Source organism: Candida albicans, chromosome 2 (genome assembly GCF_000182965.3).
Source record: "Candida albicans SC5314 chromosome 2, complete sequence".
Lineage (NCBI taxonomy): Eukaryota > Fungi > Ascomycota > Pichiomycetes > Serinales > Debaryomycetaceae > Candida > Candida albicans.
Genome location: NC_032090.1, coordinates 627,132 through 642,270, shown reverse-complemented (window position 1 = coordinate 642,270; position 15,139 = coordinate 627,132). Strand labels below are relative to the sequence as shown.

Sequence of the window (15,139 nt, the reverse complement as noted above, 5' to 3'; positions counted from 1 at the left end):
ATAACCGATGACGCAGAACTATCTACAGTGTTGCATTGTATGTTTAGATCAAATGTTTTTGTTTACGGAATTTCCAAATTGAGTATGTTGTGAAATTGTTAATGGAGCCACGTCTTTAAATTAATAATCAATTCATGAAACGTAAACAAAAGCGAGAAGGCGACGTGAATAGAAAGAAAATTTTTTTTTTTTTCCTCTTCACGCTATATTTTTTACGTGTCGCGTCTTGGCCTATAAATAAAATAACAAATCTCCCATTTCGTTGATCTTTTTCTTTTGATTTTTTCTTTCTTCCTTATTATATTTTCTTTATTTCCTTTTTATTTACTTCCCAAGTCTTTCTTTTTAAATCACAATCAACAATGTATGTTTATAAGAGAGATGGCCGTAAAGAGCCAGTACGTTTCGACAAAATCACTGCCAGAGTTCAAAGATTATGTTACGGTTTGAATCCAAACCACGTTGAACCAGTTGCTATTACCCAAAAAGTTATATCAGGTGTTTACCAGGGGGTTACTACTATTGAGTTAGACAACTTGGCTGCAGAAATTGCTGCTACAATGACAACAATTCACCCAGATTACGCTGTCTTAGCCGCTAGAATTGCCGTATCAAATTTACATAAGCAAACCACCAAACAGTATTCCAAAGTGTCTAAGGATTTATATGAATACATTAATCCTAAGACTGGGTTACACTCTCCTATGATTTCCAAGGAAACCTACGACATCATTATGGAACACGAAGATGAATTAAACTCAGCCATTGTTTACGACAGAGATTTTAACTACAATTATTTTGGGTTCAAGACTTTGGAAAGATCATATTTGTTACGTATCAACGGTAAGGTTGCTGAAAGACCACAACATTTGATCATGAGGGTTGCTGTCGGTATTCACGGTAATGATATACCAAGGGTCATTGAAACCTATAACTTGATGTCTCAAAGATTCTTCACCCATGGTTCTCCTTGTTTATTTAACGCTGGTACACCAAGACCACAAATGTCCTCATGTTTCTTGCTTGCTATGAAGGATGATTCTATTGAAGGTATTTACGACACTTTGAAATCGTGTGCTTTGATCTCAAAAAGTGCTGGAGGAATCGGTTTACACATCCACAACATTCGTTCTACCGGTGCTTACATTGCTGGTACCAATGGTACTTCTAATGGTATTATTCCAATGGTAAGAGTATTCAATAACACTGCACGTTATGTCGACCAAGGTGGTAACAAGAGACCTGGTGCCTTTGCCTTGTACTTAGAACCATGGCACAGCGACATTTTTGATTTCATTGATATTAGAAAGAATCACGGTAAAGAAGAAATCAGAGCCAGAGATTTGTTCCCAGCTTTGTGGATTCCAGATTTGTTCATGAAAAGAGTTGAACAAAATGGTGACTGGACTTTATTCTCACCAAATGAGGCCCCAGGCTTGGCTGATGTTTATGGTGACGAATTCGAAGAATTATACACCAAATACGAAAAAGAAAACCGTGGTAGACAGACCATCAAAGCTCAAAAATTGTGGTATGCTATTTTGGGAGCCCAAACTGAAACAGGTACCCCATTTATGTTATATAAAGATTCATGTAACAACAAATCCAACCAAAAGAACTTGGGTATTATCAAATCTTCCAACTTGTGTTGTGAAATTGTTGAATATTCTGCTCCAGATGAAGTTGCTGTTTGTAACTTGGCTTCCATTGCCTTGCCATCATTTGTTGAAAATGATGAAAAAAGTACTTGGTACAACTTTGACAAATTACATCAGGTCACTAAGGTTGTCACCCGTAACTTGAACAGAGTTATTGACCGTAACCATTACCCAGTCCCAGAAGCTGAAAGATCAAACATGAGACACAGACCAATTGCTTTGGGTGTTCAAGGTTTGGCTGATGCCTTTATGGAATTGAGATTACCATTTGACTCTCAAGAAGCTAGAGAATTGAACATTCAAATTTTTGAGACTATCTACCATGCTGCTGTTGAAGCTTCAATTGAATTGGCTAAAGAAGAAGGTGCCTACGAAACCTATCCAGGTTCTCCAGCCTCTCAAGGTTTATTACAATTTGATTTGTGGAACAGAAAACCAACTGAATTATGGGATTGGGATACATTAAAACAAGATTTGGCCAAACATGGTATGAGAAACTCCTTGTTGGTTGCACCAATGCCTACTGCTTCCACATCACAAATTTTGGGTAACAATGAATGTTTTGAACCATACACTTCTAACATTTACTCTAGAAGAGTATTAGCTGGAGAATTCCAAATTGTCAATCCATATTTATTGAAGGACTTGGTTGATTTGGGTGTCTGGAACGACGCTATGAAAAGTAGTATTATTGCTAACAATGGTTCTATCCAAGCCTTACCAAACATCCCTGATGAAATCAAGGCATTGTACAAAACTGTCTGGGAAATCTCACAAAAACATATTATCGACATGGCTGCTGATAGAGCAGCATTTATTGATCAATCTCAATCATTAAACATTCACATCAAAGATCCAACAATGGGTAAATTAACCAGTATGCACTTCTACGGTTGGAAGAAAGGTTTAAAGACTGGTATGTACTACTTAAGAACACAAGCTGCCAGTGCTGCTATTCAATTTACCATTGATCAAAAGATTGCTGAGACTGCCGGTCATACGGTTGCAAACTTGGACAAATTAAACATTAAGAAATATGTTAACAAAGGAAGAGTTGAGAGTGAGAATACCAGTGATGCTCCATACAAGTCACCATCAACCGAACCAACCTCATTAGAAAGTTCAGTTGCTGATTTGAAAATAAAAGATGAAGGTGAAAAGCCAGCTGAAGACAAAACCATTGAAGAACTCGAAAATGACATTTATAGTGCCAAAGTTATCGCATGTGCTATTGATAATCCAGAATCTTGTACAATGTGTTCTGGTTAGGAGACCAATACGGGGTTTTTTTTGCTTATATTTTCTGTTCTTCTTAAATTGTTCTTTTCTGAGCGATGTTGTCTTTCATTGTTGTTGTTTTTTTTATCTTTTTATAGCTTAATGTGGTTCCGTGTGTAACGTTAGATTTTGTACATTAGATTAATTGATTATATTTTAATTGGATTATTTAGTTTAACTTTGTAGGATTCGTTTAGACTCAAAGGGGATACAATGTTAGTAAGCCTGTTATGATTCTAACATACTGGTATTAAGTGAGTTTTGGGTATACGGAGACGCGTTGCTAAGCAACCCAGAAATGTTATCGAGGATTATAAACAACTGACAACGTGACTGTGAACTTAGATAAAAAATGCAAAAGAAAGCCAATTAACACTGGGATTTGATCGAAGTCTTGATGTTTATTGACATATTGCCCTCACTTTTTGCAATATAGAAGTAAACAATATCACCGATTAAATAAAAATTACCACAAGTAACATAATATGATAATAATATTATTATTACATTTGATTTCAGGGTTCTGCTTTTATTATAATTTGAAGGTTGCAACCGTTTCATACTCTATGACCAAATTATAATAACCAAACCAATGTTAGACAATAATCATTTGTACAAATCACGTGACACTAACAATTTTTTATCTAGACACGACATCCTAGTTAGGGAAATTTTAACTGTACAAACCCAGATCAACCTGCCAAAAGTTTTCCCTAAACCTCCAACCAGTCATAAAAGACATATTTAGTACTTGTTCATTCATTTTTTTTTGCACTGATAGTACTGTTAAATGCAATACATACGGTAGTTCTATCAACTTAATGAATTTGGAACTAACAACATTCTCCTCACGTAACATGGCGGAAACATCTTCTGATAATGATTCGATTGATTCAGCAAACGGGTTTCAATTTCCACCACACAACTCTTGGAAGTCAAGAATAAAACACTTTTTTTACTTGATGTGGAATGGTCCCTCAGAACCAAGAGATGAGCCGGCTCCACAAATAGTCTCTTTAGAATTTTTAGAGAATATCCCAGATAAGTTCAAAGAAAGATTATCGTCACGATATCGAAAAGCCTTATTCATTTTTTATATATTATTTTGGTTTGGGTTATGCTACAATATACTAGTACCATATTTTACAGTACCTCCACATATATCAACTGATCCCAACATGCATATCTATACATTATCTTGCGCATCACTGCCAGAGTTTTGGAAAGGGAAAAACGGCGCTTGTGGATTGAATGGGCAGTTATGCCCAGAGATTATAAACACGGACAATCAAAAGAATATTGAAAATGATGTCTTGATAAGGTGCCCTGCCTTGTGTGACCGCTCAAGCTGGACATATTCTTTAATACCAATAGGAGATCAAAGAATCAAGTATCGTGGATATTATATTGGGGGTGGAGACAAAGTCACCAAGGAAATAGATGATAACCAGATTACAAATCCTTACCGAGCCGACTCCTATCCATGTGGTGCTGGGGTTCACGCAGGTGTCATATCACCATTTTGGGGAGGCTGTGCAAGAATGTCCTATGAAAGTGGAGAACAATCGTATTTTAAAGCAAGCAAAGGTTATTATGGAGTAAGTGATTCAATCGAGTTTTCCTCGTTTTTCAAGTTCTCTTTTATTTTTAAAAATTTAAAGCTTGGTGAAAAAGTTTCATTTGACCAATGCTACGATCCTAGGTTGTCAATTTTATTGATCAATATTATTCTAGGAATTCCTGTTGTTTATCTTTCTAGTGGATCTGTGGCTTATTGGACAATAAGTGTCGTAGGCTTTTGGACTATATGTTTGGCAACTGATCCGCCAGTAGATGTTAACCCTAATAGGGCTACAGACTTTCCTCGCTTGTTATCGGTGGCGATGGAAAGATTCTTACCATCATGTTGTGTATTATTTGTGTTATGGCATGTTTCTGCAAAACGCACTTTATTTGATTTACCCTTAAATTCTGATACCAAAGTATCTTACGTGAGTAGAGTCATATTATGGTATCCACTATTTTGGCTTGGCGTACTTAACAACATGACATTTGATAGGTTACCAGTGGACAGGCTAACTATAAGTGATTTGAAAGAGCAATCAGGTGCAATATTGGCTGTTGGGTCGATAATTCTTACCATTACCGCATGTGCTTTTATTCAAGCATATAAGATTTGGTTATCAGGAAGATTCAAGAAGTACTTGTTTGTTTACTCGTTGTTCATTATTGGATTGGTGTTTTTGGCACAACTACCTGGATTGACTTTACGTGTACATCACTACATATTAGCAATGCTATTGATTCCTGGATGTGCAACTCGTGGAAGAACTGCTTTAATGTTCCAAGGAATATTACTAGGACTTTTTCTTTCTGGTGCCGCTAAATGGGGGTTGGCGGCTATTGTTGAGACAGCAGACTCTTTGCGACGTGATGACCCTAGAGGAAATATTATTCCTCCGATCTTGACTGGATACAACGATACTACAGGTACGTTGGAATGGACCAACATACCACCACAACTCGAACTAACAAAAATCAAGTCGAAATTGTATGAAAAATACAGCTCTATATCCCTTTTGGTTAATGACATTGAAAGATTTGTAGGTGATAAAGCGAAGCGCATCAATTTAAAGGAGTTGCTTACAAGTTCCGATGATTTAACTGAAGAGATTAAACGGGCATTGGTTGACGGTATGAAAGATGAAAATGGCGACATACTGATATACTTGAGAATTGGTCGCAAAATTCCAAACACACATCATTATAGTGATTTCTCCAACGCAGCTATATTGAAATGGCCAAGCGGTCAATTAAAATTACCTCTTCCTGGAATAACATAGAGTTTGAAATATAGAATATTTGTAACTTTAAAAGAATGTATTACCTTTTGTTTTTTGTTTTTTTAACTATGCCAACATCATCATACTTTTTTGCACTTTCAAAATTAGAAGCTACAATGTTTACACAAAATCCATAGCAATCAAGAATTTCTTTGTACAAATGTCCACATTCATTGTGTCTAGAAAGGGAAAAGAAAAAAAACAAGAACAAATTAAATTATACAGATGCATGCACATAAGAAATGAATAAGAGTAAGATAATCAGCAAATTACATTTCTTTTTCTTTATGTGATTAAACATTCGATTATAATGAAAGTTCTATTAGCCACCTTCTCAAATCTATCTGGGTATACTACTTTAAGACGTTCATGGAGTCTACAGTATACATTTTTGAGGTTATTTTCCATTTCACCAGCGTCACGTTCTGCTAAAGAAACTACTACACTGCAAACAGTTAAACATAAAGTTCGATGGTTTTATGCGCTGGACGTTCCCATTTCTAAGCCCGAATGGTACAAATACGAGAAAGTCAAAGAGCCAGAATCTTTTATACCATTTTCAGAGTATGATTCAAAGCAACTTGAACGTGAATTCTCAAAAACAGAACGCAATCTTGTGGAAGTAAATGAAGACAAATTGTTTCAAGTTGATTTAAAGAATTTTGAGCTATCACCAATATACTGGGATGGACCAATTTACGAAGTTCGAAGAGGCTTATGGTTTAATTCAGATGGAATGCCCTTGAAGGCAGAATTAACTAAAGAAATCGAAGAAGGGTTTCAGAGATTAAAACCGTACACTTATGAAAGCGCAAATGAAGAACAAATAAAAACGACCAAAAGTAATAAAGAGAAAATCTCCACATTCAACAAATTGAAACAAGACACGCAAACAGAGATAAAAATTGATTTAGATAAGCAAAAGGATGTTATCAGATTGAGTAACGGCGAATTAGTGTTGTACTTTAACAAAGATCAAGCTGTAATGTTTCCCGGAGATTATGATTCTGAATTCCAAATTGATGTAATTCGATATTTTGGACCAAAGCCAGTCTCTTTGTTGGGAGTTAATCATATTCAACGTGGGTATTCAGAAGAACTCAAAGAATCATTTTTTGACAAACTATCTAAAAACCCTCTACCGGGAATATCTGATGCATTTAAAGAAGATTTTGGTTCAATAATTGGAGGCAAAAAGGATTCAAACAAGACCAACGAGGATGAAATGAGTGATGTTAATGAATTGGATGACATAAATATGCAGAAGTATTTGGAGTCTGACTATGATTTAGAAACTTCAAAATCAAAGTCCAATCGTGAAATTGACCATTTAGTTTTCTGTATTCATGGAATTGGACAAGTTTTGGGAACTAAATATGAATCTGTTAACTTCACGCATAGTATAAATGTGTTGAGGAACACAATGAAGGGTGTTTTTGAACAAAATGAGGAATACCAAAAGTTGGCAAATTCTAACTCAGAAGAGCACGATAACACTAACAACAGAATTCAGGTCTTACCCATCTCGTGGAGACATCGTATTGGTTTCAATCCTCAACAAGAATTTAATGCTCAACTGCCCTCTAGATTGCCAACATTATCTCAGATAAACGTCGAAGGTATTCTGGCTTTGCGAGATGTTGTCGGTGACGTAGTATTGGATGTTCTATTGTTTTACCAACCTAGGTATTTAAAAGAAATCATGAGTACAGTAACTTCGGAATTGAATCGTGTGTACAAACTATATCTTGAAAAGAATCCAGATTTTAAAGGGAAGGTTCATATCTTGGGACATTCTTTAGGTTCAGCGATTGCGTTTGATATTTTATCTAAGCAAAGTAGTTCGTTGGACGGGCCACTTAAAATTGATAAAGACTTGGCTTTCGATGTTAACAGTTTATTTCTTGTTGGGTCTCCAGTTGGTATGTTCAAATTGTTGGAAGAGAAGAATATTGTGGGAAGAGACTCCAAAAGTTTTGTACCCTCACAAGATGATACTTTCGCTTCCCCTAAATGTGTGAATTTGTACAACATCTTCCATCCATGCGATCCAGTTGCATATAGAATCGAGCCTTTAGCTTCACCATCATTTGGAAATTATAAACCCGTTGATATTCAATTTGCAGTAAAGGGGCTCAATACTCAATTCAAGGAATTGTCAAATTTTGGAGACGAAATATCAGAAAAGATTTCATTTGCAACAAAATGGTTGACTTCCAGTAAAAGTGATGAAACTGAAAAAACTATTGAAGAAAGAACAAACAAAGAAAATGCTCTCGGTGATATAATTAAGGGGGTTGTAATGTCCGATGAGACTGACCAGGATCAAAAAGGGTTGAAGAAAAAGGTTATTCTGGGGGGAGCTTTGTCCAAAATGACAAGCTTAAATATGACTGGAAGAATGGATTATAGCTTGCCTCTTGGGGTATTCGATGTTTCATTAGTATCGGCTATCAGTGCCCATATCTCCTACTTTGAAGATGAAAATACCGCTGGATTTATTCTAAAGGAATTATTGGCTAACAGAAGTACCCCCGTAGAAGAAACTACTGTTACATCAAAGTAGTAATTTGCCAATAAAAGCAAAAAAACGAAAAGACCCAAAAAAGTTTGAAACTGTAAGAGGGTTCGTTTATTTAAGTAGCATTATATAGCATGGTAACTAGCTTAAAATTCTCGTTAGGTTAGAAAAAAATACATATAAATAGGAATTCTTGTACTACCTGTCGAAATTGTTGAATGCCAATAGAATTAGTTTTAATGTACACTATCGTGACATAAAGAGTAAACGCCTCCAAGTATCACGCAAGTAATATATAACATCTATTCAATAAGCAAATCGTCGATGCTTTGTTCTGCATCATTTTTAATTAATTCCAACATTCCCTCTGGTAAAATTGGATTTCCCTCATTATCAGTAACGTAGCGAAATGGCATTTCTGTGGATTCATATTTATTATACTTGATTTCTGGGTAATCTAAGAATTTAATATCCTCAAATGCCACACCGTTTTCGATAATTCTTTGAGTAGTTCTTATGGCGGTATCAGTAGTCATTTGTAAACTACCCAATCTTCTGCCGCTGAACCCATATTTTTCACGCAAAAGTCCTGTACGATCAATTCTTGGATGACTCCCTAATATTCCTCCAAAAACAAAGTAGTCAAATTTGGATTTATCTTGTGGAGTCAAGTCAGTTTCTGCAGCTGGATCCAACAAACACACTTTTGATTTGTCTATGCCACCATCAATGTCAACACATTCTTTAGTTGTCCACTGCAAACCGAGTTCAAGGAGTCTCTTAGGAATATCTTTCTCTGTTGTTGATGGCGGTAATGATGTGAGAATAAGGTTATCTTTACCTATATCTTTTATAATTTGAGTATATTCTAGTATCACCCATTCGGAAAAACCTTCCTCCATATGTTCTATTATGTACTTCATCTGTTATATCCGTGAAATGACAGTATCAAAAGTTAATTGCCTGGATTTTTTTTTTCAGATTTTTCTTTTTTCAGGACAAAACTTTCAAGATGCCATCAACAAAACTGTTACAACGGAAAACTAACAAAATCTACTATGAAATGAAAACAAAAATTATACGAATACTCTCTCATTACATATCAAACAACACAGTAATCTAATTACTTATAAACAATTATTGGCTTATTTTTTACAACATGAACCATCATCAAAGGCTAATCTAGAAGATTTGTCGACATTCAAAGTACAAGTATCAACACCTTTAGCACCAGCTTTGACTTCAGAGGTGGTTCTAGCATATGATGGTTTCACATCCAAAACTGGGTTTTCTGTGTGAATATTTCTTGGTCTTAATTGCAAATCGAAAATTTCCGTTGGCATAACTGGGAAATCTTCTGGAGCAGGGAAATGAGTAATACCAAAAGTGTGGAACAACAAAATATCAGTGTTGTCAACTTTATCTGTACCATCACCAATCCATTCTCTCATACCTCTCAATCCATCACCACTCCATTGAGGAACATGATCACCAGAAGGATATAATCTACCATAACCAAGCTTGTCGTCAACGTATGGCACAACTTGAGTGTGACTAGCAGCCCATGGTGCTCTCTTTTTGACCAAAGAACCTTCTTGAGCTAATAATGGTGAGCAGAAAGTAGACCATAATTTATAAGTTGCAGGCTTGCCTGAATATTTGTGAATAGAGCTTGGATTATACATATCCCAAGTTCTGGCAGTGGCACTTTCAAAATTGGTAATAGACTCTTTGACTGTTTTGAAGGTAGTCTTTTCACAGTAAAAGGCATTACCATACATATTTTGAGTAGAGCCAGTGGGGAATGGAGAAGGTTTTGCATCGCTTGTAGCAGCCGAGTTGTTATCCCCATCAATTCTTGGATGTATTCTCAAGGAGAACAAGTGTTGATGGTTATGAGCATTAACATTTGGATAAACAACAGTACCCCATGGACCAATGTCTTCACCATCAGCACAGATATACGTGTTTAAGATACCAGTCAATCTAATTTCTAATTTGATAGTACCGTCTTGTCTAAGGATCCAATAAACACAGTATTCATAATTGGCAGCAGTGAAGATTTGAGAAATTATCAATTTTTTACCTCTGGTGGTAACAGTGGTTTGGAAATCATCTCTAAAGTCTGAATGCTTGAATAACACACCATCATCTTCTTCGTGAATACAGATTGCATTTCTGATGGTTGCTGCATCACCACTTCTGTCCACAACATGACCATCTAAGTAATGGATAACACCTTTACAGTCACAACCCAATGCCAATGGGTTAGTCATATTACCCGCACCGTATTCACCAATATCAAGAGCATGCTTTCTTTGATGTGGGAAATCTGGAGCACCATATGGAACCACCATTTCACAAAGGGAAATACGGTGGAAAAGTGGTCTTACGTTGCCATGGTCATTGTAGGTAATATCACTCAAAACAATACCTTCACGGTAGTTGAAACCAATATGGAAATTGAAGTTTGACCAAGACATGACATGGTTGTCCAATTTAAATGAAACACCTTCTGGTTGAGTAATGTTGATTGGGAAATCTTCCTGTCTATACCCAGAAGGGTTTTCCTTAGATCCGTATTTATCAGCAACATGCTTTGGATGGAAGTTGGAATGTTTGTGTTTAGAAACTTTTCTTCTTCTTTGTGGGATATCAATAAAAACAACTTTTTTGGCATTCATATCAACAATTGGACAGAAATCTAAAGGATGTGAGTATTGGGAATCATCTTCGTCTGATCTCCAGTACATCAATGCTTGTTGCAATCTTCTTGAAGCACCCCATCTTTCATCGTAACCAATAGTCCAAGCATCACAATAGATTTGGTGCATTGAATTAGGTGGAACACCACTCAACTCACATTGCCTTTGAACTTCTGGGTCATTTCTAATGATTTCTTCAGTTACTTGCAAATCATGAGGAGTCAAGATAGGTTGAACACCTTCAGTGTGCTTGATTTCAATGAGTTCTTGTGCACCAATATCAACAAAACCTTCATGTACACCAGAATCACCATCTGCAACAACAACATAATAAGCTAAACGTGAGGGCAATGGGCCTTTTTTTTCTTTCCATTCGTAGTAAGCTCTCTTGATTGGTTCTTTCAAAGTAACGGTATTAAAGCTGATTGACTTGTTAGGGAATTTGGATTTAACAATATTGGAAACTGATTTAATTTCAGCGGGGGATAATGGATCCAAAGGATGCCCGGGAGCAGCAGGAGCAGCACTTGAGTTTGTGGTTTGAATAGCTAATTGAGATAATCTCTCCATTGTATAATTGAATAAGTTTGAAAGATTGATGTTGAAGAAAACTTGGTGAGGTCTACAATAATTGAAAAGAAGGTAGGATATTTTCAAAGTTATTTATAGTTTGGTAAATAGATGATAAAAGATAGAGATGGAAGTGTAATAAAACCTTATTGGCGGTTTGTGAAATAATTGCATGGTTATCTCATCCAAATCGGGGGAAGATTTCCATATCTTTCAGCTTATCTCTTCCTAATTAGGAAAGTTCAGACGAAAAATTCTACAACGCAGTTTTATTCGCATCTATCAGTGCTGTAAAATACTAAAGACTAGTATCGATTAATTATTAAATTTGTTTACCAGATGATAAAGAGTAGTTTCTGAAAGAAAGTTTGAATAAATGAGAAACCTCATTGGAAGATAATGCTTTTGTTGGCACGAGCAATTGGAAAAAGAAGAAAAATCTTAAGTATTTAAATTACAGGTCACAATTGTATTTAAGCCCCAATTGAAGTTAATTAAGATCAGATATTTTGTAGATATTACGAATCTGAACTTTATTCTTTTTCAAAACAACGGAGTCACTTTATCAAACTCCATTGGTCAGATCATGTATTGCCACATTTATTGTGTTCCTTATCTCTTTTTTGAGCTGTATAGACCAACCAGTTTTATTCTGTAAATTGCCACTTCAAATAGATCAATTAAACTCGACAATATTGACTACAATCAACAAAACGTTAAGGCATACTTTTTTTTTCGGCTTTTAGTCCACATATTCTTGTTGATCATTTTCATTGTGATTGCTTAGCCGTTTTGAAAAGGAAGACAAGGGGTGGCTTGTGCGTTGGTTCTCTTTTGTTTTGTTATTACCCTTTTCAAAGCTGAGCGTCTAATTACAACTATAATATCAAGGATCGAGGTAGAACTCGTGTTTGTATGCAATACGTTTCTGTGGTGATAGAGCTGGTCATCATGAGTTTACTTCAACAAACTTAAATGTTGATTACAAAATAGAATTTGCGAAATTGCGCATCTTGCATATAAGCACGAATCCAAACCCCTGACAATAGAAAGGCTTTTTTTTTGGAAGAAATGTACGTCTACTGATCCAGCAGAGTCAAATAGATAAGGAATAAAAACTAACTCTTTCTAGCATTCGGAGTCACTTGCTATACTCTGACTTCATTATACACTTGAAAGAATATGAACCCAATCATTGACTCGATCTATTCATCAGTGAGTAGATGAATAACAAGCTGGATTCTGTTCAGAAACCTGCTATACAGACTATAAGAGGAAACTATACATCTTTGGGGATGACCTATTTGTTGACTGAAGTCTAGTCAAATAAACATACTCGTATAGCATGATATTAGAACAATAATTCAAAATGAGATGTGAGACTAGTATTCTGAACTTGTATATTCTTTCAAAAAATCTAGCGAACGTATACTTACATATCTTAGTTGCAAAAAGCGCATAAGAGAACGGGATTTACTTACACCAAAGTTAAAAAAAAAAGAATAGCTGCTGTCAATTTAATTCTAGATGGGCCCTTTTTTTTATTTCATGAAATTTAATAGTATATTCGTTTATTTTTCATTACATATACATGATCATTTTTGTCTATTTACCAGCGTATAGTATAACCTGTTACACTACAGAATCCGCCTTTGCCTCGAACTGTTTGATATTGCTTAATAGCTGTTTTCTGTTATAAATACATGAAATCAAAGTTGGGATCAATACAAATGAAACTAAATTTAAAATACTCCAGCAATTTGTGACCATAGTTTTAAGGATTATGAAATATGATTGCAAATTATCCGTATTTCTTTCTTTTAAACACATCTCCAAAGCAGTTTTCCCTTGTGAACACAATTGATAATCCTCTTCCAATTGGCTAATGCTTGATATAATAAAAGACGTCACAAATGAAGTATTCTGACTATCGTCTTGCTCTATTATTTTCAAAATGCTAAATAAAGTGTCCTTGCTGTAAATGATAAACCACATCGAAATTATAATAACAATTGAATTATACGTCCATATCCCCTGGATCAATATTGAGGTAAAGTCTGACGTGAAGGCAAATTTCGTTATTGCATCCACAACGTAAATCAATGTTAATACTATATAGATATGATCAAATTTTATTCTATCGTAAATCGTTGAAATTGAATTCAACATCATGCGATCTGGAATAATGACCACAACAAAAATCAAAATGATTATAAATGATAGCACGTACGTATATCTGCTAAACAATGATTTTCGATTCTCTTCTTTCAAAATACTATAGGATATTACTATTGAAGTTAAAAACGTCAATGCAATCTGCGAATCACACACTAGTGAGTTATTTAAATTTAATATCTGTATTGGTGTATATAGTACTATTAGCAAGTTCCAAGCTGTCAAAAGGACCAAATTATAATCCCTGCGCAAAAAATGAGTTACCCCTAATAACAATGACGCGGAAAGATTCACTGCACAGTATGGATATCTTGTTATAGTATCTTGTATGAACATGGATGGATTGCACGGTAATAATAGGATGTTAATTTAAACCTGGTGATTTGGATATAGTATGTTTGATTTCCAGAAAAAGCAGAAGGAAATGGAAGAAACAAAAAACAAAAAAAAAGAAGAACTGATTAAAAATGTTTAAGAAAGAGTTGAAGAAAGTGAATGATGCATTCGTTATATATATATTTATACCCATACTTGTATAAAAAAGAATAATTCGGTTGTAGTTTTATAATGACACCAACAATAATAAAATATTACTAAGGAGAGATGCGAATTAAACCCGATATTACTAAGAATTTAGCCTTTCATTTTACATTTGCTTTTTTTCTTAATTAGCTCTATTAGTTTACTCTTTGTAGGCAATAAATAACGTGCATGTTTGATCTTTGTGATAAATAGCTATTACTAATACTAACTCAAAGTTCATGGTAGTAATGGTTTTTAACAAGTATAGCATAACCAAGAAATTGTGGTTATGAGTATACAACCGATCATCAGAATTGTATGGCCAAGTTTTTGCTGTTTTATGAGCTTTCAATTATTTTGATATTCACTATTGTTTAAAAACTTCCCGCCTAATCCGTGATTTAACTCATTGCTTCATTGCTGTTATTTCTTTTTGTTTGGAACATTGATATGTTTATAGTTTTCACTCTATTATACTGGGATAGCTATCAAAGTCAGATGATAACCCACCGTTCCATTATGGTTATTCCTCCCCTTTTGTAAATAATTTGAAAACTTCTTAATTTGGATATTTCGGAAATTGGCTTCTAAACCTCATCACAAGACAACAATGAAAAATAGTCTTGTTTAATTGTAATGACATCCGTTTTTGTGTTAAATTACGACCGGAACGACCGAAAAATACAAAAAAACCTTTTCCCTTACCTTTGTTCGGCTTTGACACTCGGAAATAAATTTAACAAGAAATGGCTCATTCGTTCAACCATTCGGATCGGATATGATCCTCCGTCAAATGATTACTTGATTGAGTCTAATTAGTTTTCCGTGGTAAAGGCATCAAGAGCATTATTGAGATTTGAATTTTGC

At 35.0% G+C, this 15,139-nt stretch overlaps 6 protein-coding genes across 6 annotated transcripts; 3 read left to right on the top strand and 3 right to left on the bottom strand. All coding sequences in view use genetic code 12, as the record gives it.

The window, feature by feature from the left end:
- Positions 1-362: 362 nt before the first annotated feature.
- Positions 363-2,927, top strand: RNR1 (ribonucleotide-diphosphate reductase subunit; the record flags this gene model as incomplete). The annotated part of the gene is made up of 1 exon (XM_710227.1): positions 363-2,927. The coding sequence occupies one exon, from the start codon at positions 363-365 to the stop codon at positions 2,925-2,927; it is 2,565 nt and encodes an 854-aa protein (XP_715320.1).
- Positions 2,928-3,757: 830 nt separating this feature from the next.
- On the top strand, positions 3,758-5,779 carry CAALFM_C203150CA (uncharacterized protein; the record flags this gene model as incomplete). The annotated part of the gene is made up of 1 exon (XM_710228.2): positions 3,758-5,779. One exon carries the CDS (start codon positions 3,758-3,760, stop codon positions 5,777-5,779), a length of 2,022 nt encoding a protein of 673 aa, XP_715321.2.
- Positions 5,780-6,089: 310 nt separating this feature from the next.
- CAALFM_C203140CA (putative carboxylic ester hydrolase) lies at positions 6,090-8,345 on the top strand (the record flags this gene model as incomplete). Its single annotated transcript, XM_710230.2, has 1 exon — positions 6,090-8,345. The coding sequence occupies one exon, from the start codon at positions 6,090-6,092 to the stop codon at positions 8,343-8,345; it is 2,256 nt and encodes a 751-aa protein (XP_715323.2).
- A 257-nt stretch (positions 8,346-8,602) lies between these two features.
- On the bottom strand, positions 8,603-9,223 carry CAALFM_C203130WA (protein-arginine N-methyltransferase; the record flags this gene model as incomplete). Its single annotated transcript, XM_710231.2, has 1 exon — positions 8,603-9,223. The coding sequence occupies one exon, from the start codon at positions 9,221-9,223 to the stop codon at positions 8,603-8,605; it is 621 nt and encodes a 206-aa protein (XP_715324.2).
- A 222-nt stretch (positions 9,224-9,445) lies between these two features.
- On the bottom strand, positions 9,446-11,575 carry AMO1 (Amo1p; the record flags this gene model as incomplete). The annotated part of the gene is made up of 1 exon (XM_710232.2): positions 9,446-11,575. The coding sequence occupies one exon, from the start codon at positions 11,573-11,575 to the stop codon at positions 9,446-9,448; it is 2,130 nt and encodes a 709-aa protein (XP_715325.1).
- A 1,632-nt stretch (positions 11,576-13,207) lies between these two features.
- On the bottom strand, positions 13,208-14,086 carry CAALFM_C203110WA (uncharacterized protein; the record flags this gene model as incomplete). Its single annotated transcript, XM_710233.2, has 1 exon — positions 13,208-14,086. The coding sequence occupies one exon, from the start codon at positions 14,084-14,086 to the stop codon at positions 13,208-13,210; it is 879 nt and encodes a 292-aa protein (XP_715326.2).
- Between the last annotated feature and the right edge of the window lie 1,053 nt (positions 14,087-15,139).